The sequence below is a fragment of the Phytophthora sojae genome (assembly GCF_000149755.1).
Source record: "Phytophthora sojae unplaced genomic scaffold PHYSOscaffold_2, whole genome shotgun sequence".
In the NCBI taxonomy this organism is placed as follows: Eukaryota; Oomycota; class Peronosporomycetes; order Peronosporales; family Peronosporaceae; genus Phytophthora; species Phytophthora sojae.
The window spans coordinates 10,984,543-11,008,702 of NW_009258116.1; the positions used below are offsets into that span (position 1 = coordinate 10,984,543).

A 24,160-nucleotide genomic window follows, 5' to 3' on the forward strand; every position below is an offset into this window, starting at 1 on the left:
CGTCGTTGGCCGGCATGGACGCGCTGCTGCTGAGCGCACAGCGCCTGAGCGCCAGCTCCAGTAGCAGCCCCAGCTCGAGCTCCAGTTCCTACAGCTCCAGCGACGACGAGCCGCTCAGCGTATCCCTGGCCAAGCTCCACAGTCCGGCGTCGAAGCCTCCGCCTCCGACGACGGTCGGTTCCAACGGCATGACGAGCCCCCCGCCCCCGCCGCCGCCCGACTCTCCGCCGCCTCTGCCACCGCCGCCTCCAGGACCGCCCCCAGCGCTGAAAGGCGCCAAGCGCAAGCCAACGCGGCGCTCGAAGACCAGCAGCAATAGCAGCGGTACAGTCGCCAAGAAGAAGCCGGCCGCAGCTCGTAGTATACGCAGCACCGCAGCGACGCGCAAGGCGCCAGTGAAGAAGAAGCAGGAGGTTGAGACGAAGCTGCTGGTGGAGGAGGAGGAGGAGGCACCCACGGCGGAGAGTGTACAGGACGAAGAGGAGGAAGAGGAACAGGAGGTGGAGGAAGAGGACCTGGACGCGTACTCGGACGAATCGGACGTGTTTGAAGAGGATGTTGAGGCCATTTTGTTTGCGGAAGAGGAAGAGGACCGGCGCAAGGGCTACACGGACTGCCTCACGGAGACGCACCTGGACAGCGTAGAGTACCCCTATCCAGCGTACCTCGCCAAGCTGTCGACGCTGTTCACGAAGCAAAGCGCCTTTGGGAAGAACCCTGAGGACTTTATTTATTGCAATAATCTGCTGGTACGCTTCGTGTGGTGAAGGTGCTTGAAGATGTCTTAATGGAGGTTAATGGTGGTGTTGTGTGCTGCGGATGCAGGTTAGTCCGGGTCAGTTGAAGCTCCTGGACACTCGAAGTGCTGCGATGGAACGGGAGAAGTTGCAGCAAGTGCAGGCGGCGGCTGCACTCAAGGCGAAAGAGGAGAAGAAGAGGCGGCGCCAAGAAAGGTAAGCGATGTGTAGCTGAGTTGCACAGTGCAGTCTCTCCAGCTGTCCACGGTATTAATCCTTGAATGCTTTTCGTCACATTTTGCAGGTTAGCGGAAATGCTGGAGCCGCCTGCCAAGAAGCTCAAGATATCGGAAGCTACTCTGAAGGCTCTGGAGTCAAAGCAGTCTGTATCCATTAGGAGCTCTAGGCCTGCAGCTAATCCAAGCAGGAAGCGAAGCCGAAAGAAGCCGGCGACAGCAACTGCGGCTGCAGCGGTCCCTGCATCAACTGCAGCTTCTTCAAATCCTCCCAGCGATGTTTCGGTCGCTAGCAGCAAGCAAACTGTGACGAAGCCAAAACCAACCTCGACTAGCAAGGCAAATGGGAAAACGAATGGAAAAGCGGCGGCAAACACGCCAGCCAAGAAAAAGCCGACTGCGTCCACCAGCCGTACCAAGAAGGCTACAACTCCTGCGGCCAAGACATCTAGCAAGCCGGTTGCTGCCTCTGCAAGCACATCCAAGACAAGCAGGAATGCGAAGGCTGCACCTGCTCAGCGAAAGCGTGCGGCTGCGACTAGCGCTTCCAAGGAGAGCAAAGTGCAGGCGGAGGTCGAGAAGAACCGTCTTGAGGCAGAAGAGGACCCGGGCAACGTGAGTTCGTCCTCGTCTTCCTCTTCGTCCTCCTCGTCATCTTCCTCGTCATCTTCGTCCTCGTCTTCGTCCTCTTCTTCTTCGGTCTCTTCAAGCAGTAGTTCCTCCGACGACGACACAGGAGATGAATAGGAATGCCCAATCAATTAGGCAGCAACAACAAAATCGAGTCCGGATCCAAGTTAACGCTTAAATTTAAATGCCAACGTGCTCGGTTTCTCATAGTGCGGTCTGCTGCTGTTTCTTCTCGGTATCCTTCAGCACAACCGACGCCTGCTTGTCCGCCCAAATGGTCGACGCCTTCTTGCCCAACTCAAAGAGCTGATCCAGCACTTCGACCTCCGGTGGGAACAGCGCGAAGCGAGCCAACTGCATGATGTTAAACGGGAACTCTGGGTCAATAGACGGACTGATCTCGTAGTCGTTGCGGCGCAAGATTTCAGCGTGGAAGGCGCACACTTTCGTGTACCCCGGCACTTCCGGCACCAGCGTGAAGAGGCCTCCGTCGACGTGATACTCTCCCCGAAACACCGACGTGCCTCTGTTGGCCAAGTACCAAGGCACGTAGCACGACGCGATGACCGCGTCGCACAGATCTTCCGGCGAGTGGAAGTCGTCGGTGAGTACCATCGCTCGCTGGGGCCACATCTTCTCTGTGGCGATCGTGAGCCTCTTGGCCAGCGTCTCCACGGGGACGTCCCCGAACTTGACGCGGAAGATGGTGCGCAGTCGCTCCTCGAGCTTCCAGACGGTGCCTTCGCTGTGACACAGTCTGGCCATGGCTTTGGTCTCTTCGTGGATGTCTTCCATGCTGACGTTCGCAGCCAGACTCAGCGCGGCGATGGAGCCGCCGGACGCACCGGCGAACTTGGACTCGGGTCGGATGTAGCCGGCGTCTTGCAGCCCCTGCACCACGCCCAAGTGGTACGGGATCAGGAACCCGCAGCCGCTGAAGCTGAAGTTGTGTGCCGTTGGCGTCGCCGCAGCGGCGGAGGCGGAGAAGAGCCGCAGCGCAGCGCGGCCGAGGTGCAGGCGGCGCATTGTCGTCGGGTTTGTGTGCGGCTGCAGCTGACGTGATCACTTTTGCCGGGGGAGCATAAAAATAGCGATAAGTACATGTACCTAATTGTCGACACTATTGGTCACTTTTCGACTTGTGGGGTGCTGCAGCAGATGACGGTCAACTTCGCGGTGCTCGGAGACGCGTTCGTCGACGTGGTGGCGGGCACGCTGGCGCCTGACCAGCTGCCGCAGTGGGGCGGCGACGTGGAGTGCAGTCGCCCCATCCAGCTGCAGCCGGGCGGCTCGGCGCTCAACACGGCCACACACTTGGCCAACCTCAGCAGCCGCAACCCGCAGCACGAGCTGCACGTGGCGCTGCACACGGCCGTGGGTGCGTCACTCGGCGGTTGTCGTGGTTGCGTTAGTAGGATGGACGGCTGATTGTTTGTTTGCTGTGGACAGGCAACGACTCGTTCGCGAACGTGCTCAAGGCTCACTTGGCCGAGCGCCAGGTGGTGCTGAGCTCGCCGACACTGGGGAACGTCCCCACGGGCGTCTGCATTGTGCTGAGCGGAGCGGTGAGTAGCTGCAATGCATAGATGTTTCGTTGTAGGAATGTTGTGCTAATGCTGATGTCCTGTTCGTGCTTTCATTTGCAGAACGACCGTAGTTTCATCACGCACTACGGAGCCACTCGCAAGTTCAGTGTCGAGGTAAGGAAGACGAACAGCAATAAATTTATTCTTGTGGTTGTCAGGACTAACGTAGCGGTGGATGCATGCAGCATATTGACGAGAAGATGGTGCTGTCGGCAGACCACCTGCACATCGGAGGTATGCAAGTGGTCTATCGTGAACGACGTCATGGAGGCTATAGTCAACTGAAAAAAATGGTTATTGCGAATGTGTGCAGGTTTCTACAGCTGCGCTTGTCTTCGCACCAAGCTGAAGCCTTTGCTACAGAAAGCGCGAGAAAACGGAATCACCACGTCGCTGGACACCAACTACGATTCGTCAGAGAAATGGGACGACCTCGACGAGCTGTTCCCGCTCATTGACGTCTTCTTGCCTAATGAAGTGGAGGCCATGAAGATTTCTCGCACCGAGTCAGTGGACGCTGCGATGGCGTATTTTGCTCAGCGCATTGATGGGGTTACTGTCATCAAGATCGGAGCTGGTGGTGCCATGGCGCACTGCTCCAAAACGCAGCAGCAGTGGAAGCAAGCGAGCTTCCCGACGTCTGTAGTGGACGTCACAGGAGCAGGTGACTCGTTCAACTCCGGGTTCCTCTCTGCGTGGAAGACGAATGATGGTGACGTGGGAGATGCGCTTCGGTGGGGATGTGGAACAGCCTCCAGGACTGTAGCCGCGCTTGGTGCGTGCTCATTTCCCCTGTCGCACGACGACGTGCAGAATGTGGTTGCAGCCGACTAGGAACGAGTGATAAGTAGGACAAGGAATCAAGTCCGATCAGCAGAAAGAGAGCAGCTTGCAAGTTAATTCGGCATTCGCATCAATTCATTTTTTTTCTTCTTTTCAGCGATCTATGCTTCATTATTGAGTTTGAAGTGATTCGTCTCGTCACATTTTTGATTGTGGAAGTGCATTTGAGTTGATGGTTAAGCTTAAGCTTTCAACTACCCTGGCTACGTGAATCAATTTAATCCGATTAGAACAGAGCGTATTCCACGTGTGCAGCCTGCTGGCATGACCATTCTGGGCAATTGTTGAGATCTTCAGTCTTAGACGCCAGCGTAGCCGAAAAGCGTGAGACTCGACACCATGATGAACATGCCCGCGAACATACCGAACGCCACGATATGATTCTTCCCCCTGGCGAACTTGTACGCCGTCGGGATCAACTCCTTGACGCAAATGCAAACCATAATGCCACACACGATTCCGAAGAGGATGCCCTCCGAGACCGGATCCATACCATCGCCGATCGCCAACCACGCGATGAGTCCGCCGACCGGCTCGGCACAGGCAGAAATGGCGCACCACATGATTCCACGCCAACGAGATCCCGTCGCGAAGTAGATAGGGGCAGCTACAGCGATGCCCTCGGGGATGTTGTGGAGACCGATGCCAACGGCGAGCGAGAAACCCACAGAGGAGTTCTGGATAGCACCGACATAGGTGGCAATAGGTTGTGAATACCGATGGCCAAGGCGCTTAGCACGCCCATACGCTGCAGCGCAAGTTTTGCTTGCGCGTCCATCTTGACGTAATATCCAGCAGTATCGGGGGTCTGGGATTCCAGCTCGAGTGCTGGGCTTGCGACGTTAGCGTTGCTACTCCGATGGTACTGGGCCATTGACTCGCGAACACCTTCGAGGTTGTCGATCTCCGTCATTTCGTGCTCGGGCGAAATCTTGTGCACTACCACGTCGATGAGGTAGATCAGCACAATTCCAGCGGCAAAGCACGCGGTCGCGCCAAGCCAACCGTGACCCGTGGCGGTCTCCTCCGACATGTCTTCGGTTTTCAGGCCTTCCGTCAGCAGGTGCACGGATTCTCCAAAAATCTCCACCAGCGAGATGAACATCATGACACCAGCCGAAATGCTCAGTGCGACTGCCAAACTGACGGGGTTCGCGAGATGCACCAGGTGCTTGTTGAAGACGACCATGCCACCGAGGACTGTAGCGAATCCAGCAGCAATGTTAAGCGCGAAAGCGACACCCACTGCGTGGCCGGTTTGTACCATGGTTCGTGTGGTGGAGGTGGTTGACCGGAAGGCGTCCGTTGAATCGCACCGCAGGGCGCAAATTTGAGAATGAACGATGTGGAGGCCACCAAAGGCGCAAACGGATGGCAAGGGGTCAGACGAAGTTGTTGGAAACTTCGTCGACGTAAAAGGCACAAGTATTGGCGTTCGTGGCAGTTGCTGGCGAGCGGGGCCCGTTGTAGAGCTCGAGAGAGCGACAACCGTGCAAAGCTAGTGTCAGGCATCGATGATTTATAGTTGGCTCGCGAAGTTAATCAAGGCAACTACCGAACCGAAGTAGGACGATTGGCCCCAGCTACGGGCTTTTAACTGCCCAGGTCCCAGTTGAAGGGCCCGATTGGCTTGCGCCACGAGCTTTTGATCCGAACGAGAAGTTACTTCAGATGGCCGCAGATTAAATCGATTAAAAACGGCTGACACGTGCCACGAGAGTGATTTTTGTCGATAGTCAAGCACTATTTACTCGAGATGTATCCGATGTTGGCAATATCGCTGGCAATATCTCGCTGCATCCCCAAAGCAATGGCTCCAAACGAGAGGAAAAACAGGAACGAAGTATGTATTTGCTCTTTACAGAGTTTGGTCAAGGCTACCTGGTAAGGTAGCGCCGTGTTGATTTCCTAGGCTTATGCGCCAGCGTAGCCGAAGAGAGTGAGACTGGTGATCATCACAAACATCCCGAAAAAGATGCCCATTGCGACGAGATGCGTCTTGTCGCCGGCGAAGCGGAAGGCGGTCGGCAGCAGTTCCTTGACGCAGATGCAAACCATGATACCGCAAACGAGGCCGTACAGAATGCCCTCCGAGATGTGGTCCATGCCGTCGCCAATAGCCAGCCATGCGATCACCCCGCCCAGCGGCTCCGCAATAGCGGAGACAACGCACCACATAATGCCCCGCCAGCGACTGCCCGTGGCGAAGTAGATCGGTGCTGCCACTGCGATTCCCTCGGGGATATTGTGGAGACCAATGCCGAAGGCGAGGGAGAACCCAACCGAAGAGTTCTGGATCGATCCAGCGTACGTAGCGATACCCTCGGGGACGTTGTGAATGCCAATGGCCAGCGCACTGAGCAGACCCATTCGCTGCAGGTTCTTCTTGGCCGTGTCGTCCATCTTGAAGTATACGCCGGTGTTGGAGCTTGGGATGGCTTGGCTCTCAAGCTGGACAACCGGGGAGTTCAGCTGCTGGCTCTCCTTGGAGTCGTGGAAGGCCATATTGTCTTGCAGGTTTTCCAGGTTGTCGATTTCCGTATGGTCGTGCTCGGGCGAGATCATGCGCACGATCACATCGATCGCGTAAATGAGCACGATGCCGACGACCATACAGCAGGCGGCCGCAAGCCAACCATGGCCCTTGGCGGTGTCCTCCGACATATCGTCGGTCTTGATGCCCAGGGTCAGCGAGTCCACAGCTTCGCCGAAAATCTCGGCTAGCGAAATGAACAGCATGACGCCTGCGGAGACGCTCAGAGCCACAGCCAGACTCAGCGGGTTGGCCAAGTACACGAGACGCTTGTTGAAGACGACCATACCGCCTAGAATCGTTGCTGCACCGGCGGCGATATTGAGCGCGAAGGCGACGGCGACTGCGTGGCCCGTTTGAACCATTTTGCAGTGAGGAGAGGCGGACGAATGCAGTAGACGAAGAGTTTAATAATGACGAGGTCTAACGGCGCTGTAGCTGACGTCGACAATCTGGGAAGGGCGGCGCGTTGAGGAGAGTCAAAGACATGTAAAGCACCTGAAGATGCATGCATGCATGGAGCTTGGAGCTCTGAGTGGTGCACCGCCATCGCCTTTTGCGCGTCGATGCTACGTTGCTGAATCGCTCGTGAAACCAATTGAAACCATTGTCGATTGAAACCCACATCGCTGCAAGACCGGCGCACAGGGAGGCCAGCGAGCAGCAAAGACTCGAAGCAGACAATCACCCCCAAGCGATCTTATTGGCGCGAAGCACCATGCCTCCGGCGTACCAGCGGACCCGATTGCGGTTCTGGTGCTGCCATTGGTGATGAATGATAATGCCCCCACTGCAGTGCAGTGACTGCACTTGCTGTCGGACTGGTTTGACCCATGGAATTTTGTATCGGCCCGACGTATCCTGATAGCGGCAAACCGCACACGGTGGACGGCGCTAGCTCTGCTACTGGTATGGCAGTTCTACGGACGGACTGCAGCACCGGCATATGCCTACGTACGGAAGTTCGTTGGGCGGTCAAAAGTTACGTCTGGTCGGAAACATGTTCGTGTTTGTGCAACGTGGTGGTCAGCCCTGAGCAATCGCTGGCTTGCCGACCCAGTCGCGTCTGACAAGTTGCGGATGTTGGCGATTGGCGATACTGAACATGCAAGATTAACGACAAATTAACTTTTAGCAAAAGACTAAGAGCGCATCACCCTCGGACACCGGGCTACTTCAGCGTCCGTCAAGCTCCCCCCCCCCCGAAGAAAGTCTCTATCAAACCTGAAACTCTTTGATCGCGACCGATGCCCCCGCACTAAGGTTGCGCGGACATTGCGCGACGTTTTGCTGTGTCTGTCCGTGAGCGTCCCAGGGGAGTCCGGTAGGCTGCAATGACCATACCGCGGTTCCTTGTAAGCATCGTTGATTCCATAGGCTCGTCAGATGCTCAGGCTGCTCGATCCCGCACTTGCGTCCAGTGGGCTGGCGATCCACGTGAAACCAACGGATTACCGTAAACTTGTCCATAACTCGGAAGCGAAGCTGGCCCAGCGCACTGAGTTCTCCAAGCAAGAGGTGCCATTAATAAGCTGAACAGGTTGCCTGAGATGTTTCAATATGGTTGTGGTCTCCAAAACGTGCAGTGGTGGGTTTTCATCGTCCAAAATGGATGGGGCTGCTTGTAGCGGGAGGGGGGGGGGTATTTATTTGAATACAAAAATGTTTAAAATATTTACATTTTTGAGAAGTGCCCTTTCACAAGATATTCTCTTCACATTCGGGATCTTGAAGCGACACCAGATGATTTGCTTCAACAGCATGGGAGGTCGAGCTTTGCTCGTAGGCGGCATCGCGGCATGGCTTACGACCATGTCCACCGGCAAAGACTGGCTGGTCAAGGACTATCTATTCGTGGTGGCCATGGTGGTCGTCGTACTCATCGGAGGGCTGCGGAAGGCCAAGTACGAGCGCATGATGCAACACGAGAGACTCCAAAAAGGTTACGCTATTTACACCACTCTATCAATCTGAAATTCTAGGAACTAAAGCGCTGTGCGTGCCTTGGCCAGCTCACGACCTCGAAAGGGTCGACTTCATTCACGGCAAACCGGTCCAACTCAAGCTGAACAAGGTCACGTGTATCCTGTTTTTCGTACGTGAGCTCGTCACCTTGTCGCGAGAAGTCATCAGCAAGATCTCCTTACCGACTCATGTCGACGTGAAATTGACAGGGAACGTGGTGCAAGAAGTCTCGAGAAGCTCTGCAAGTTTTCGCGTGTCTGCACGAAGCAGTTTCGAACGCAGGTACAATACGATGGCTGCCGACTCACACTGTTTTCCAGTGGTCTGTCTAACCATTGTTGTTCCTCTTCGGTTTGGGCTTCTATGCAGCTGTGCAATTTGTTGGGCTGACGCAGGAATCCCGTGAAGAGCTCGCGATGTACGAGGTCAAAGGTCGCGATGCCAGCAACTTCCGTGAGCTCAAGCAATTCGCGTTTCCGATTGGCATCGAAACCGGGTTTATGAGCAAGGAGTACGTATTGCATGCACGCACTATCCGTTTCTCTTCAGTACTGATCCTATCGCGAATATATTGCAGATATCTTGTGCGGTGTGACCTTTTCACTGTGCCAAAAGTGTTCATCGTTGGCAAAAACAAGAACATCACCTGGTACGGTGATCCGTGCGCTGCGGTTGTCGAGGTAACAATTGCTTTGTGCAACATCCGGCGCTATGGTTGAATCTTAATGCAATCTCCTTTCGCATGCGACTGTTAGGCTAAAACCCGAGCAGCTTTGGAGCAAGACGATGTAAGCGCGACTGATGGCGTGGAAAACACTAAAATGCTGCCTGAGGCTGCTGAATTGGAAGGAAGACTGCAGAGTAACGCAGCCTGATGTGAGGATTTCACAACATTACTTTCAATCTGGATCTTGAATAGCTTCGGCCACAGCATGTAAAAGTATTTTTTGCATCCCTGTACTGGGCTGTGATTGCCGAGGTAACAATCGATGGTTTGATCTCAATGTGATCTCCTTCTGCGCCAAAATTCGAGTATAAAAACTTCGCATGAACAAGAAGACTTGAGGACTCGAAAAAGCATGTTGAATGCACGATGCCGATATCCTCTTCTTTCTACACCAAGAGACTAATTTCTCGGCAATTTACTTATTGATAACGGCACCGATCTGGGTACGATGCGTACAGTTAGATTTTGTATGTCATATCATCCATCCTCCATTACTTCCAAGTGTACACAGGACGCTTGCTTCTACATGAGCTTCTGCTGACACTTTTTCTCAACTCCTGCCCTCGTGACGATAGCGATCAATTAGTGCATCCCCCCATTGAAGCAGAGGACCGCCTCGACCGCAGGATATGTTCTAGAGCAACAGCCATATTCGCCTCGCTCACTTCTTGGCCTTCTTCAGCTTGCTCTTCTCACCCTCCAGCTACAATACGAAAGTATGACACTGTCAGCCTCGCTGCTCAATTTTCCCGCAAACATTCGAGCATATTGTCAGCTTACCACTTTCTTGACCCGCGACAGCACTTGCGTGTTGGCGCTCACGCAGTTCTGCGGCTGGTACGGCGGCTTGATCACCACTTCTCCCATCACTCGGATGTTGGCGCCTTCCCACTCGCACGGCATCCTGCAGACAGCAACATATAATCTCATTAGAGTCTTGCCACACCTTCAACCGTCCAGCCAACACGACGACGTACGTTTTGTTAAGCGCATCGAAGATCGCTTGGGCTTCAGCGGACACGCCCTGGCCAATGGAAGCCATCGCTCTCTCGGCCAGCCCCTTGTTGCGCTGCTCCAGGCGCTGCAGCTCCTCCTCGCTGATGGCCGGCAGCGTCAGCTGCAGTCCGGCGGGGGCCGGCTCCAGCACCTCCACCTTCTGCAGCGCCTCGAGCTGGAAGATGCGCGTCTTGTTCTTGGCTCCGTCCTGCTCTTCTATTGCATGGAACAGTACCAACGTTTGGCATTAGTTGTATTGCATCCAGCATTGGCTGAGCGGCTTCAAGTAGCAGGAGCTCTCTGCAAGCGTAGGCTTTGCTCTTGAGTTGTACGTACCGAGCACGAGGAAGTTGGCCACGGGGTCCAGAGTGAAGATGATGCCCTCGAAGCTCTCCTGGCCGCTGGTGACCACGCGCACCTTGGCGCCCACGGCCTTGTGGTCCTGCTGCAGCTCACTGGGCAGCACGGGGGCCGGCGCGGCGCTGTTCATAGCCATCCTGTCACTGCTTCGTCACTTGTCCTCACACGACCCCCGGTCTTCGAGCGCATCTGGATTGGCTTAAAATGCGACCTAATTTCAACGAATCCTATCGCACCCCTCTAATAATTGATATCGAGGATGGAAGGGGGTTATTGAGGGGCGGAGCGTGAGGCTAAGCTTTGGAGCGTTTCCGGAGGTGCGAACGAGCGAGAAATCCATCATGGGCGGCGGTCACTACGAAGGTAAATTGCGGCGATACAGCGCTATACCCAGCGGCACAATGTAGCGCAGTCCACGCGTGTGTGGCTCGCGTCGTCTTATGCCGAAGTTTGCGCTCCTCCGCGTGCTTTTACGGCCCGGAACGAGATGTTTCTGACGAGTTTGTCGCTGTTAATTGCGCGCAGCTCCCCGCGTGCCTACGCGCCAGGAAATGGTGGACGCTAAGCTGCCGCTGCACTACCGCGACACGTGCGCGGGCCTGCTGATCCCGCTGAACGAGTGCCGACGGGCCACGCTCTTCCTCCCGTGGAAGTGCCAGGACCTGCGCCACGCTTACGAGAAGTGCCAGTACGAGGAGTGGAAGACGCGTGTGGAGCTGCTCAAGAACGAGAAGTAGGCTGCCACATCAGAGGAAAAGGGCTACACATTTGTGAGACGGCAGGTGCAGGTGGTGCGAAGGGTGAGCGGCGCTAGCATTTCCAAGACGCTCTGCGAGCGCCGCAGGAACCAAGAAGACCACGAGTGAATAATGAATACAGGTGCCGCTGCTAAACTCGTGTTGTCTATGTGTAGTTGCTGCTGTGAAGACAGGGTGGAGTTGCAGACTCGGCCTCGATCGATGTCCGACTGACATACTGCTGACTTTGCGCTCAAATTATTAGACTTCTATCTTATGCATCGAGCTGGACAATGCTGCTGGTCACGTTCAGAGAGCTGCGGAGGCGAGGCGGCGAGTCTTGCGAAACAAAGCAGATTATGATGACGAAGGAGTGCTGTTTTCCTCGTTCGCGTCATCTGCGTCGTCGGGTGTTGACCGCGGCGCGTGCTCTTCGTCGCTGCTGCTGTCAGTCTCGTCGTCGTACATTTGCTCGCCACGCTCGTACCGCTCCTGCTGTAAGCGCCGCACCTCCATCAGACTGAGCTGGTCGCCGCCAAACGGGTCGCCGAGCTGCCGCGCGAACCTGCCGCCCATCAAAATAATCGTTGTGAGGACGAAGACGCCTGCAATGAACAGACCCGACGGATTCTCGGCTTCCTCCTCCAGCATGCGCTTCAGCTGCTCATGCCAAGGCTCGGTAGGCTCAGCCTCGCCCAGCTGTTCGGGCACGGATCCATCGAAGCAGTCGATGCCTTCAGCATCCGTATCACTGCCGACGTGGAAGCCCATGTGAACGCAGAAGTCTGCGCCGGAGTTGGTGATGGCCGAGAGCGGCGAGCACACCAGCGCATTGCCGTAGCATGGCGCTAACGTTCCTGACCCGCCGTAAGCGTAGTACTCGTCCTTGCAGGCGTCGTACCAGTCGTTGCACAGACTCGGACACACGTTCTTCATTTGCCACGTGCCCATGAGCGGGTGGCACGACGAGCAGGCCATCTCCTCCGCCAGACGCTGGCACTTGCGGCTGAACTTGGCCACAACAGGCTCGCGAATCTTACTGCAGAGATCCACAACGCACACAAAAGCACAGGTGTCAGCACTACAATAGAGCCCCCATGGCAGTGTCTGCGCCAGCTTCACGTACAGACGCAGAGCGTGCGAGTGCGAGGCATTGCAGCACGTGCTCTTGCGGTACTTGCTGCACACTTCCATGCCCTTCGACTGCATCAACAAGACATTCATATCCACCACCGTATCCCTGTAATATTAGTACAAGCAGCAGCAGGAGCAGCAGCTCGGCCACGTACGCGCTGCATGGGGTGCGTCTCCTGGTCGAACTTGAGCACGCCGGCCGAGCGGCACGTGTTGTCGGGTTTGGCCTTGGGCTCCGCCAGCGCGGCGTCCCCCATAAGCAGCGCGGCCAGCAGCAGCGCCGCGCACACGTGGGCAGCTCTCATCATCTCGACGCCTTGGCCCGATCGGCGAATGACGCCCGATGCAGGGATATGATCGACAAAAGGTTTATGCTACGCGATGGGACCTGTCTCCCTTCGATAGTATCAAATGTCGAGCGACATGGCTCACTTTTGAAAATAGCTGAGCCAAAAGATGGCGCAGAGCTTCCGCGATGAGCTGGCCGCGCTGCGCGGCATGTTCCCGTCCTGGGACGTCGATGTGCTGGAGGAGCTGCTAGAGGCGCACCAAGGAGACGTGGAGAGCACGGTGGATTCGCTGCTGGCCATGGACGCGACGCCTGGCGCCGCAGAGGAGCTCGCGTCGCAGCCGCCGCCTGCACCACAAGCTCAAGCCCAAGCAACTCCGAGGTCTCCTGCGCGTCGGCAGCGCAGTCCGATGGCGTCTCCGTCGGCCTCTCCAACTAGACAGACGCGCGGACGTGTCAAGCTTCCCGACGACTTTTTGCGCCTGCCCGTGGACGAGTTCGGCAGCTTGTCCGAGCAGGAGGAGCGCGACGCGATCCTGGCGCGCATGCTGCAGGACCAGTTCTTCCGGGACGAAGTGCTGTCCAGTGAAGAGTTTTCGTCGCACTTCCATGAGAACAGGTCCTCCCGGCAGAGTCAGAGTTATCCGCCCGAAAAGACGGCAGCTGAGATCGCGAGCGAGACGTACACGGCAATGAGCGAGAAGTTCACCTCCATGAGCGAAGGTGAGTGGGGTCAAGGTAGCCTCTTGTTGCTACTATACTGCGCTGAGCTGACACACTGCTGAATGCTTCGCTGGATGTAGTCATGAAGAACAAGATGCACGAGATGTACATGCGCTTCCAGATGCGCAACGACGCGCCTGCCGCCAGAGACCCCAAGAGGTGAGCTAGTTGAAGCTATTGTAGCTGACTTGTTGCGAAGCACTGACCTTTATTGTTGCAGCCAACGCCCGCTCATGGAGGATGACAGCGACTCCAGCGAGGATGAGGACTTGAACGACAACCCGGACGTACGGCGCCGCAACATGGACCAACGTCGCAGTCAAGGATCGCCGAGGCGATGGAGCCCTCGTAACTTGTCGCGGAGGTCCAACACTGGCGCCAGCGCGTACTCCAAGAAGGACGACTAATAGCTGCCGCCATGGCCCAATGCAATATCTCCCAGTCGCACGCACGCCTCATGAGGCGACGTTCGCAGGAACGAGAATCTCGTTACGAGATGGACGCGTGTGTTAGCGGAGTGCATTTCCACTGTATCAGCTTTAATATGAGGAAAAATCGATCGTATCGGATCGCTTCCATGGGCTCTCGCCCGCCTTCTCCTTGTCTTTAGCAGCCGGAGCCTCCTCTTCGTCGTCGCTGTCTTCAAAGTCATTGAGCATCTCTTGCTCGGCAGAGACCTTTTCGGTCTCCTGCTTCTGCTTCTTGTTCGACTCTTGCTCTGCCTTGTCATCCTCACCACTGTCGTTTCGAACTTGCCGCATTTCTACTGCCGACTCCCCTTTGAAGTAGCCCTGCACACAACCAGCACCCCCACACTCAGCCCATCAACTCCATCTCACACCAATCTCACCCCAAACTTCGCTCACCTGCTGCTGCCAAGCAACGAAACTTGAGGTAGGGAACGGTCCGTGGATCTGACCGTCCGTAGCCTTGTACTCCCACATGACCTCCTGCTTGGGCGGGTGTTCCTCGCTCTTGCCCTCGCTATCTTCAGCGAACTGCACGCTCCTCTCTCTCCGCTGCGCCAGCAGCTCCTCTTCGGGGACGAACTCCTCCTTGATCTGACTGTACACGTCCACCTCGCCCGACCTCATGAGGAAGTCCGCCGCCTCCGTGACCTGCTCGAACTGCTTCTTCTCCTCCTCCGTCTGCGCCGGCTGCGTCTCCTTCATCTGCGCCTGCTTGCGCTTGCTGCCGGGCCGAACGCGCTCCCGCTTCTTGGAGCCGAGCCGCTTGAGCGCCTGCAGCACCGTCTCGCGGGGCTTCAGCAGCGCGGCCAGCGTGCGGTTGGCCGCGTCCGTCGTGAGCGTCTCCTCCGCCTGCTCGTCGCGGAACTCGCGGCGGCTCTTGGCGCTCTTGGCTGCGCCCATCTGCTGCTCCGAGACGCCGTCCAGCCACGCCTCCTCCTGCACCTTCTTGGCCTCGTCGTCCCACACGAAGTTGCCGTCCGCGTCGAAGTGGCCCTCGTCCTTCTCCTCCTCCATGTTGAACGCGGTCATGCCGCGCCGATCCTCGCCCGCCATTGTTGCCGCTTACTGTGAAATGATGCACTGCTCAGATGGGTACACTGTACCTGGCTGATTCTTTAGGACATCTGCTTCACAGTGGTGGTGTGGTGTATTATGGTGTGGTCCACTCGGCGTCGGTCAAAGGCTGCAGTACGAACCACTGGCAGTGCTGGAACAAGGTCGCAGGACGCAGCAGACTCCGAGACGATGGTGCGGGCGTCGTGAGTGCCTTGGGGCTGCCTATTGCATCTGTGTACTGATGGTGCTCTTGCTCTGTGCTCTGCTGCTGCTGCAGGGAAAAGCCAAGAAGACGCGCAAGTTCGCCGCTGTGAAGCGCATGATCAGTCCTCGCGACACGCGCATGTACGTCTCTGCCCTCTGGCGCAGTCGGCTACGCAGCGTTGGCTGGTGGATGTGCACTATGCCGTTTTGTACTCACTTTTACCTGCTATTTTATTTATTTATTGCAGCAATTCGGTGCGTAAGGCGGTAGCGCAGGCCGACGAGAAGAAGCGCAAGGCTGCGGAGCCCAAGCAAATGTAAGCAACCATGCGTCAGTCCTGGTGGAGGGATGGAGACTCATTTTCTGTTTTGCCGCTGGTGTCATCTGTGCTGTGCAGTGACCAGATCCCGTCCAACATGTTCTTCAAGTATAACTCGGCGCTGGGCCCGCCGTACAACGTCATCGTGGATACGAATTTCATCAACTTCTCCATCAAGAACAAGCTCGAGGTGGTCTCGGCCATGATGGACTGCCTCCTCGCCAAGTGTGAGTTTGTACAAAGTGCTGTGTTTGTCAGAACGTATGGAGTGAGAAACTGAGATGGCAATTGTGCTCTTGTTTGGAACGGCGCAGGCACTCCTTGCATCACGGACTGCGTGATGGCAGAACTGGAGAAGCTCGGCCACAAGTACCGCGTGGCGCTTCGACTAGCGAAGGACCCGCGCTTCGAGCGGCTGCCGTGCACGCACAAGGGCACGTACGCAGATGACTGCTTGCTGCAGCGCGTGCAGCAGCACCGCTGCTACGTGGTCGCAACGTGTGATCGCGAGCTCAAGCGCCGCATCCGTAAGGTCCCTGGTGTCCCCATCATGTACATTTCCAACCGCAAGTACGTGATTGAGCGGCTTCCGGAGGCCAATGCCGCCAAGATCAAATAGGCGGCCGTGCTTGTTGGACATGGTGAACAGTTCTAAATATTCGATTGATAGGCCAACACCGCAGGCTTGGCAACGTCAACTGCCTCTACCAGCCCGATACATAGACGTATTTTTTTTTAAGATTGCCTTGTTTGTAGCGCCCGATCAACTTGAACGGTTCAAGTCAAGCGTCGTCTTGGTCGAAATGGTATCCCGTCCTCAGGCAGGCGTAGTGCCGCCCCAGGCAACTGGCAGCAAAGCTATCGACACCGCAGCAGCGGGAAAATCCATCTTGCAGGCGCAAGCTGAAGAGCGCAAGCGTCTTCTTGACCAGTACTTCGAACGCACGAAGCTGCTCAAGGTGATTGAGGGTTTCATGGCGAAGCTGGCTACAGCGTACAAGACGCAGCTTCGATTGCCAGCAAACCCGTACCCGGAGCTGCTCAAAGTCATGCGCATGCACGAGCTTCGGCAGACTTTTGCTCTTCAATGCAGTGGCAGCAGCTCTTCTCTGGAGTTAGCAGCACTAAACGGTCAAGCCCAAGTACCCGCACGGTTCCAAATATGCAGCGTGGAGCACGAGCAGTTCGCACTGCCGATATGGGGAACGAAGTCAACGCTAGAGCAGCTCACTGGAGCGAATCTCTATCCTCTGCTGGACCAGATAAACGTCTCTTTTCAAGGACTGGTGTCTCGTAAAGAGTTTACTGACGATGAGTGCCGAGTGAATGCGTATGGTGTACTAGTGGGCGATGGCTTTCTTGGCACTCGGTCGGGACATCTACCTTCAACTTTTCTCGATCTGGAGACTCACGTGTTTGTTTCGGGGGTTCACTTGGAGAAAGCGATGGGAGTTTTCGCTCGGTTCTTGCTCATACAATTGCACGAAGTGGGCAATGCTGCAGCATCTTTTGCATCTCTATCACAGGAAGAAGCTGTAGTCTACCGCGGTTGTGTTGCATACGGTGGAATCACTATTGCTCCCCAAGCTACATCGACTACTGAAATGTCCGATCAACACGCAGCAACAACCGTGTGGGATATCGAACGTGTTACGGAAAGCCGAAGCGCTTTTATCGGTGCTGTTAAGACTGCTCTCGTGTCCAATTCGCTTATCACTCTCACTCGATACGAACCGGTACAGCTGCCAACCGGCGGCAAAAGCCTTGTGTACCAAGTAGAACAAGCATTTTTCTTCCATTTTGCTGCGGAAGACAAAGGCAAACTTACTGATAAGGGTGTTAACACTCCCACCTCACGGCAATCTTTCATGGCGGAGAGTCGAGCACTGACGTCAGGACTTTTCTTCGACCCTAATGGTGCTGTCGAGGTCGCATCTAGGTTCAAAGATGCTGCACTGAAAGACGAAGAGGGAGCGAAGCTGCCACAGAAGAAGAAACAAACTGCGATCCCTGACTCTCCGAGTGTCGTGGTTATCCCCAAAGCAAAGCCAAGATCCGGTTTTATTGGTGTTTTGCAGAAGACAGTCAACGAACTTCGTCGGATGGGGCTCGCCTACGATGCATTCCGAGAGTACACAAATGATCTGGTTGGGTGTTTTGCTTACGACCTGGGAAATCTTGTCCAGGCTCACCAAGCTTGGATGAGTGTCCTCTGTCGCTCGACCTGTTCTATTGCAACGGTAGCAATAATTCAGACAAGCTACATGTCGCTCGAAACCTGGATGAAGAGGTTCCTGGTGGAATCGGAAGCATTTGCTCCAACCTCAGTGCTGTATCCAGTTTGCTCTCTCTTGCGGCAATATAATAACGAGGTCCAAGCAGCGTCCGAATTGAAAGATGATCGACAGATTGATGAGTTCGTCGAGGCACTTCGGCGTCTTGATGAGCTATTGCTGATTATGGTTCGCACCACGTTCAGCGACTTTCTTGGCTTAGTAAACCCCGCATTTAAAGAAGCAGACCAAGCAGCAGCTAACGCGTCAGTGGCCAAGCAACAGGATAATAGCTCCACCCTTTTGGACGAAATTGATGTGCTTCGAGCTCTTGAAATGGCGGTCGAGGAACGACGATATCCAGCTACAATTGTATCTGAGCTTGTTTTTGCTCAAGCAATCGTTGACTCTGGTCTCGATATGGCCCTTGAAAGTGCCGTAATGAACACAGTCGCAGTTCGTCTACCGCCGAATCCATTTATCGATGTTTCGATCAATCTACAGGTTTTCGCTTTACGCCAGCTGGTCTGGAGACGTGAGATGCAACCACCTGAACTGCAGAGTATCATTCGAGTTTCATCAAGGCCTGATCTCTTTTCTATCGAAGGATCAAGCGTATGCGCTGTCAACTCGAGGCTACTTCAACTTGTAAAAGTTGACCAATTATCCCAAACTCAAGAATGGCTCGTACAGCACGGTATTTTTCACGAAAGTACCTACAAACCATCCAGAAGCTCGTACTCACTCGCGGTTTTCCAGACAATGTTGTTTTTCCACCCACTCCTCTTTGCTCAACGGACTTTAAACGATATCGAAAGCTCATCAATACTGAAAGAGTTGGATGTTATTGAACACTACGTCCTGGAGGGGAAAGAGAACAGTCAGGCTCGAGAGTTTTTCCTGGAAGCAGTGCTCACAGACATACGACGACTTGCAACAGCACCAAGAAGTCCTACTGGGAAGAACTGTTGGCAAATACAATTGGAACTTCAAGCATTAGACTCTTCCGCGCAGCTAATGGCAGCCATGGATCTCTTTCAATCGCCTACGGACGAGTCCATACATACCTTAGCTGAAGAGGCAACGCGACCACAATGTATGCTCCAAGTTCTCATTCAACTCGCGGAAGTGAATACTCATGGAGATAGCAGCAGTCTCACGATATTGCAAGTGACAAAGGTGTACGCTTTCCACCACCACTCCACGAATGACCACATCACCGATGACCCCTCTGCAATTTTGCCACCATTGCTGTTGTTTCGAATATCGGAGTACGGCGTTTTCTTTTCACGACAAAACGCATTGCTGTATTTCAAAGGCATTGAGTCCGACTGCGAAAGATCGAAAATACCAACGAATGTATGGACCCCATATGCATCAAGGGCACTTGAGCTTGGTGATACCTTTTCGATATACGAGCTTGACGTCATGCACGAAAGTGGAACACCTCTCGGTCTGCAACAACGTGATTATGAGCTCATTCACCGACTTCTCTTACATTCCGACATTTGCCAGCTCTACTCACTCGTAAGTGCAGTCAGTCATCCCATCGGTCGAGTTATTTAACTAACATGCATTCTGTTTTTCGGCAGGAACAAACAATAAAATGGCTCCTTGACGCCCTCCAGAACAAGCTGGACCAGATTATGGCCTCAAAGTCTCGTAAGGGAGCCAAGTCGACTGCGTTAGCCGATACCTCGTCGTTTAGCGTTCATCACCGGTTGGCCTTATACATCATCGCTCGAACCGAAAAGTTGGTCAATCCTCTGAACGATCAACTTCCGTTTCTGCACAAGATATCGGATCTCATCTCGAGGCTGCAAAAGAGTGTCGCTCGATGGCAGTCCATTCAACCTCCAACTGAAGCAATACTTGAACGTGAGCACAAGCAGCAAGAGAAAACACCAGCTAGTATCCCTCTGACTCCCCGTGAAGACCCCGTCGCCATCACCAATGAGCTGATAGATGCACTTCAAGCGACGTGGATATTCGTGATGCTCTTTCGCTTGTCATATCAGCGTGCTTTCTTCGCGAATGCTAATGCGAAGCGAGAATAAACAGAAAACTCGTAGTTGAACAGACAGCAAATGAGAAAATGTTTGCACAATTGTTAGTGAGTCAACGAGCAGTTCCTAGTCGTCTAGGTGTGATTCATCACTAGTGTCCGTCTTTAGATGAAGGCCCGACCCTCTCTCACTACCAGTAGCACTGCTTGGCTCGATCGGTTTGGGATCCTTGAACTGGCAAAGAATCTTCACATCATGCATTCCAAAAACTAGTTAGCGACTTCCTTGCACACATCCCCTCAAAGAATGAAGCTTACCGGATAAATGGCTTCACAGGCAGCATACAGCTCGCGTGGCTCCTTGGAGTCCGTGAAGACGACCTTCCCGCTCACAAAGACGAGAACCTTCACCTGCGGCTTGTCCAACCGATAGATGAGCGCCGGATAGAGCTCTGGCTCGTACTGCATCACCATTAACCGCATTATCAAATGAATCAGCACTCTCCAACCACAACAAGTATGCATCGTCATCGTCTCCAGCTCCTCACCGTGCAGCAGTCGCTGTGAGCGAAGGCGATCGCCTCCACGAGCACGCGGAAGCCCAAGTCGCACGTGCCCACGACGTTCTGGATCTTGAAGTCAATGAGGTTCACTCCAGGGAAGTCCATCTTCTGGATCACCTGCGTGAACCTGCGCGCCACGTTCTTGATGGCTTCCTCCGTCTCCGCCCCCGTGCAGACCAGCTTGCCGTTGGCGAAGAGCATGGCCGTTGCCTTGGGGTTGTGCAGCTTCATGAGAATGCAGTTCTTCTTGGGCACGAGCTCAGCTCGGCGGTGGGACTTCACCAGGAGGTTCGTCAGGTCGAATCGCATCCCCAAGTTGGCGGAGCACACGAAGTTCCTGGGCGTAACGAGGCAGCGAAGCCGTTAGCTCTCCTAGGAACTCTGTAGAATCGCTATTTTCTCAGCTTGTAGGAAGAATTAGGAGTATAATTTAACATTTTCTGAGAGAATAGAGGTTGTAGATGAGTGGTACGAGGCCTTACTTGATATGGAGCTCTGGAACTGCCGTAGTGGTGGCGAGTTCTTCGTGCTTGGGCGTCATGGCCGCCATGGTCGACGTTAAAGTTGGTGATGTTACACAAGTAATACACAAATGGCGTGCAAAGTACGAATGTATACCTGTGATTTTCACCCTAAGTTTCCAAACTTCACAATACGAAACATACAAAACTCAAGTGCAGTGGAATTCATCGTAAATGCAATTGCTGTACGGCACGGACGAGGTCGTCGTCGAAATTTTTTTCGCTGCGACGCTGTGGCGAGTTTTGGTTACTTGCAGCTGCTCTACGGTGAGAGCTTGCTGCGAGTTGTTGGCGCTGCATCTCGAGAACCGCAAGTCGCTCCTTCAACTTGGTCCGCTCAATCTCAGTTATCCGCTTCGCTTCTTGAAGTGACATAGAATTTTCCGGCCTTGTATCCTGGCTGCTGTGGTTATTGTCGAAATGCTGTAGAAGCCGCGCTCGCATGGCTAGAGCTCGCTGGCGATTGCGCTCGATGACCTTATCGCGGACTCGCGCTTTCTTCGCCGCGATACGAGCCTCCTCCTCCAGATGCAGCTTTTCAATGACTTCCTGCTTCTTGTATAGCAGTGCACGAAACTGGCGCTGGATTTTAGACGCGGCGCGAGCACGATGCAAGTGAGCAAGTAGGATGTCGCGACTCTCCAGAAACTTCGCTGTCTTGGCTGTAGTTTGCTTCAACTGGGCTATGAGCTTCTTGTCCGCTTCAGCTTTCAATCGAGCTGAGGGCGAGAGGAAAAGAGAGCAGCATTAGTCCCGGTCGAAAGTATACCAACCATTATTACCAGCGATCGTACCCTTTTCAGCCAGGTCCTTTTGCAGAGCCTCGTTGGAGCTCCAATTGATGTTAAAGCCTGTGGGGGCATCCGCTTCACTATCTACAGCCGGGTCCTTCGCTGTTGTCTGTCCTCCAACCCTGCTCGGCTCATTCGAGGTGACGTCCCGGAGCTTCACCTCTAGAGTACCAAGATCGTCTTGCAGTGTTGTCAGGAACACCACTTCTCGAGAGGAGGCCAACGCTTCAACGTCCTTCTCGCTCAATTGCCACCCGCTCGTCCCCAAATACACCGTCTGCGGTCGCGAGCGTGCCGACGTCCCGCCACGAGAGCGGGGTCTTAGAAGGAAGAGCTGGAAATCAAGTCGAGGCAGAGCTGGTAACTGGTCGGTGCTGCTCTTGGGGCGTACTGGCCCATCGCCTGCAGCCACTGCGGCCTCAGACAAAGAAAACCTTAAGCAATTGTTGCCAGGAGCCGTCGCTTGTTCCTCCCAGCCGATCGTCACACTGCGAAAGCATTTTTGCTGTCCTTGCTCCCGAATAACAATGGCAGGCGAGCACTGATCTCCGCGCTTTCCCTCCACAGAGCGCAAGGTTGCGTACGCGACGTGCTCCGTATTGCCGACTCGGGTGAGGGACAAGAAGCCATCCTGGCGGAGGAACAGCGAGCTGGACAACCACACGCGCGCCCGCACCACTCGCACCTCGATCTCCATGCTGGACTGCTTGGTAATAAACAGCTAGGTCAAATAGACTACGAGCAAAGAGACAGACAAAGCAAACTGTTGATTTATATATACAACTCCAATAATACTTCTCAAGCACTTCCAAGCACCAACTTCACCACGGAACTCATTCCTACCGTGCCATCAGCTGGTCCTTCCTCGGTATCCACGCACGCGTTCCTACAGGGAACACCCTCCACTGAATAAATCATCCATAGCCTCCACGGGGGAGATTAGTTTCACAGCTTCACGGGCAGCTCAGCTCCTGGCAGACCCTGCCCAGCACACTCAGCAAATAGCTCCGCTATGCTAAGAGGTGCCTGCTCAGGAGGTCATCGCGCGCTCGCGGCCGTGCTTGATGCAGTACCCGTTCTTTTGCACCCACTTCTCGCAGCCCTCCGCCTTGCACTTAATGCCGCCACCGTGGCCGCGGCACAAGCCCTTAGACTGGCTGCTCTTGGGGCAATCCGGGTGCTTGCACCGTGCGCCACCACCGTGGGCCTTGCACAGGCCGCGCGACTGCGCAGTCTTCTCGCAATCTTCGAACGAGCAGGGAGTGCCTCCACCGTGCGCAATGCACTTGCGGTTCGCCTGCGCGCTCTTGTTGCAGTTAGGGTGCGAGCAACGCTTGCCACCTCCGTGCGTGCGGCACAGGCCGCGGGAGCGAGCAATGTTACTGCAATTCGCATATCTGCACACACGTCCACTGCGCGCGTTACTGTTGTTCAGCGCGGCCTGAGCCGCGGCGTTCGCCGCCGCCGTCATGGCGTCACTGCTGCCTTCACTGCGCCCCACGCTTGAGCTGAGCAGACGCATTCCGCTGTCCTCGTCCTCGGATGAAATCGACATACGGTCGGCACCGTCGAACGACATGCGCGAGCGTCTCCTCTCCTGCAGGAACGACACGCCCGGCAGCGACTGCGAGTACAACATCGGTGACGTGGAGGCCGCCGACGACAGCGAAGAGTTCGACAGAGAACGCAACGGGGCCTTCGGGTGGTGCTGGTGCAGGAGCTGAGGCTGGTGGAGCGGCGAGGGCGATGGGGACGGCGACTGGGACGACGACGACAGCGTTGACACATCCGAGAACGAGCGCAGCGATAGTGGCGGCGGACGCGCGGCAATACCCAGCGACTTCAAGTGGGTCCCGGGCGAGTTGCGGATCGCATTAAGCGACGGCAAGCGCGGGCTATTCTCCACCTTGGCAGACAGAAACGGGTTGTGCGCTTTGCCCATGGGAGCGGCGGGGGCCGACAGCGCCATGCTCGCGAACGGCGACACGGGCGGGGCCAGCGGGGGCGTCGAGTGCAGGTTGGACGACGAGCTGGAGCCGCCGTATGTGAAGGCGTGCGACGTGGTGGGCACGCGCAGACGGCCGGCGTCGGGGCGCGGCAGCGGCGAGATGAAGCACATCTCCTCCTTCTGCACCTGCAGCTGCTGCTCGAGCTGGCGCTGCTCCTCGAGCTCGGCGGCCGAGAATCCGTCGTCGCTCATCGGGGCCTGGTAGAAGGCCGTGGACGCGCCCAACTGGCGCTTGAGCGGGTCCGTGAGCTCGCGCACGCGGTTGCTGGAGTCCACGAGCTTGAAGGCGGGCACGGAGGCGGGCGCCGAGCCGTGCAGAAGCTGGTCACGCGACTGCATCCACTCCATGCTCAGGGGGGGGATCGACACTCGGCGGCGGTTTACTGTGGGAAAAAGGCCGGAGCGGAGACCTCAGGGGTGCGGCGCAGAAAGCAGAGTGAATGAACGGGACGG

The 24,160-nt window shown here is 55.4% G+C and overlaps 15 protein-coding genes across 15 annotated transcripts; 6 read left to right on the top strand and 9 right to left on the bottom strand.

The window, feature by feature from the left end:
* Positions 1 to 203: 203 nt before the first annotated feature.
* PHYSODRAFT_450629 (hypothetical protein) lies at positions 204 to 927 on the top strand (the record flags this gene model as incomplete). Its single annotated transcript, XM_009523258.1, has 3 exons — positions 204 to 329; positions 513 to 749; positions 826 to 927. Coding segments are annotated over 3 exons (465 nt in total), but the record flags the coding sequence as incomplete, so codon positions are not given.
* An 880-nt stretch (positions 928 to 1,807) lies between these two features.
* PHYSODRAFT_312329 (hypothetical protein) lies at positions 1,808 to 2,629 on the bottom strand (the record flags this gene model as incomplete). Its single annotated transcript, XM_009523259.1, has 1 exon — positions 1,808 to 2,629. One exon carries the CDS (start codon positions 2,627 to 2,629, stop codon positions 1,808 to 1,810), a length of 822 nt encoding a protein of 273 aa, XP_009521554.1.
* Positions 2,630 to 2,751: 122 nt separating this feature from the next.
* On the top strand, positions 2,752 to 4,023 carry PHYSODRAFT_345114 (hypothetical protein; the record flags this gene model as incomplete). The annotated part of the gene is made up of 5 exons (XM_009523260.1): positions 2,752 to 2,981; positions 3,053 to 3,168; positions 3,250 to 3,303; positions 3,375 to 3,423; positions 3,503 to 4,023. The coding sequence occupies exons 1-5, from the start codon at positions 2,762 to 2,764 to the stop codon at positions 4,021 to 4,023; spliced, it is 960 nt and encodes a 319-aa protein (XP_009521555.1). The 5' UTR covers positions 2,752 to 2,761.
* Positions 4,024 to 4,331: 308 nt separating this feature from the next.
* On the bottom strand, positions 4,332 to 5,299 carry PHYSODRAFT_327182 (hypothetical protein; the record flags this gene model as incomplete). The annotated part of the gene is made up of 2 exons (XM_009523261.1): positions 4,332 to 4,709; positions 4,772 to 5,299. The coding sequence occupies 2 exons, from the start codon at positions 5,297 to 5,299 to the stop codon at positions 4,332 to 4,334; spliced, it is 906 nt and encodes a 301-aa protein (XP_009521556.1).
* Positions 5,300 to 5,946: 647 nt separating this feature from the next.
* PHYSODRAFT_481551 (hypothetical protein) lies at positions 5,947 to 6,930 on the bottom strand (the record flags this gene model as incomplete). Its single annotated transcript, XM_009523262.1, has 1 exon — positions 5,947 to 6,930. One exon carries the CDS (start codon positions 6,928 to 6,930, stop codon positions 5,947 to 5,949), a length of 984 nt encoding a protein of 327 aa, XP_009521557.1.
* A 1,378-nt stretch (positions 6,931 to 8,308) lies between these two features.
* Positions 8,309 to 9,034, top strand: PHYSODRAFT_479562 (hypothetical protein; the record flags this gene model as incomplete). The annotated part of the gene is made up of 4 exons (XM_009523263.1): positions 8,309 to 8,507; positions 8,578 to 8,660; positions 8,740 to 8,775; positions 8,939 to 9,034. 4 exons carry the CDS (start codon positions 8,309 to 8,311, stop codon positions 9,032 to 9,034), a joined length of 414 nt encoding a protein of 137 aa, XP_009521558.1.
* A 669-nt stretch (positions 9,035 to 9,703) lies between these two features.
* Positions 9,704 to 10,749, bottom strand: PHYSODRAFT_555839 (hypothetical protein; the record flags this gene model as incomplete). The annotated part of the gene is made up of 4 exons (XM_009523264.1): positions 9,704 to 9,960; positions 10,038 to 10,161; positions 10,235 to 10,469; positions 10,590 to 10,749. 4 exons carry the CDS (start codon positions 10,747 to 10,749, stop codon positions 9,919 to 9,921), a joined length of 561 nt encoding a protein of 186 aa, XP_009521559.1. The 3' UTR covers positions 9,704 to 9,918.
* A 385-nt stretch (positions 10,750 to 11,134) lies between these two features.
* PHYSODRAFT_483267 (hypothetical protein) lies at positions 11,135 to 11,350 on the top strand (the record flags this gene model as incomplete). The annotated part of the gene is made up of 1 exon (XM_009523265.1): positions 11,135 to 11,350. A coding segment is annotated over one exon (216 nt), but the record flags the coding sequence as incomplete, so codon positions are not given.
* Positions 11,351 to 11,707: 357 nt separating this feature from the next.
* On the bottom strand, positions 11,708 to 12,574 carry PHYSODRAFT_480320 (hypothetical protein; the record flags this gene model as incomplete). The annotated part of the gene is made up of 2 exons (XM_009523266.1): positions 11,708 to 12,389; positions 12,477 to 12,574. The coding sequence occupies 2 exons, from the start codon at positions 12,572 to 12,574 to the stop codon at positions 11,708 to 11,710; spliced, it is 780 nt and encodes a 259-aa protein (XP_009521561.1).
* Positions 12,575 to 12,940: 366 nt separating this feature from the next.
* Positions 12,941 to 13,903, top strand: PHYSODRAFT_485639 (hypothetical protein; the record flags this gene model as incomplete). Its single annotated transcript, XM_009523267.1, has 3 exons — positions 12,941 to 13,511; positions 13,544 to 13,655; positions 13,717 to 13,903. 3 exons carry the CDS (start codon positions 12,941 to 12,943, stop codon positions 13,901 to 13,903), a joined length of 870 nt encoding a protein of 289 aa, XP_009521562.1.
* A 132-nt stretch (positions 13,904 to 14,035) lies between these two features.
* Positions 14,036 to 14,995, bottom strand: PHYSODRAFT_484481 (hypothetical protein; the record flags this gene model as incomplete). The annotated part of the gene is made up of 3 exons (XM_009523268.1): positions 14,036 to 14,161; positions 14,249 to 14,287; positions 14,363 to 14,995. 3 exons carry the CDS (start codon positions 14,993 to 14,995, stop codon positions 14,036 to 14,038), a joined length of 798 nt encoding a protein of 265 aa, XP_009521563.1.
* Positions 14,996 to 15,118: 123 nt separating this feature from the next.
* Positions 15,119 to 16,165, top strand: PHYSODRAFT_345116 (hypothetical protein; the record flags this gene model as incomplete). Its single annotated transcript, XM_009523269.1, has 5 exons — positions 15,119 to 15,214; positions 15,300 to 15,367; positions 15,475 to 15,543; positions 15,625 to 15,773; positions 15,861 to 16,165. 5 exons carry the CDS (start codon positions 15,119 to 15,121, stop codon positions 16,163 to 16,165), a joined length of 687 nt encoding a protein of 228 aa, XP_009521564.1.
* Positions 16,166 to 20,124: 3,959 nt separating this feature from the next.
* Positions 20,125 to 20,696, bottom strand: PHYSODRAFT_484921 (hypothetical protein; the record flags this gene model as incomplete). The annotated part of the gene is made up of 2 exons (XM_009523270.1): positions 20,125 to 20,286; positions 20,373 to 20,696. The coding sequence occupies 2 exons, from the start codon at positions 20,694 to 20,696 to the stop codon at positions 20,125 to 20,127; spliced, it is 486 nt and encodes a 161-aa protein (XP_009521565.1).
* Positions 20,697 to 21,073: 377 nt separating this feature from the next.
* On the bottom strand, positions 21,074 to 22,396 carry PHYSODRAFT_327193 (hypothetical protein; the record flags this gene model as incomplete). The annotated part of the gene is made up of 2 exons (XM_009523271.1): positions 21,074 to 21,627; positions 21,703 to 22,396. The coding sequence occupies 2 exons, from the start codon at positions 22,394 to 22,396 to the stop codon at positions 21,074 to 21,076; spliced, it is 1,248 nt and encodes a 415-aa protein (XP_009521566.1).
* A 333-nt stretch (positions 22,397 to 22,729) lies between these two features.
* PHYSODRAFT_359616 (hypothetical protein) lies at positions 22,730 to 24,055 on the bottom strand (the record flags this gene model as incomplete). The annotated part of the gene is made up of 1 exon (XM_009523272.1): positions 22,730 to 24,055. The coding sequence occupies one exon, from the start codon at positions 24,053 to 24,055 to the stop codon at positions 22,730 to 22,732; it is 1,326 nt and encodes a 441-aa protein (XP_009521567.1).
* Positions 24,056 to 24,160: the final 105 nt, after the last annotated feature.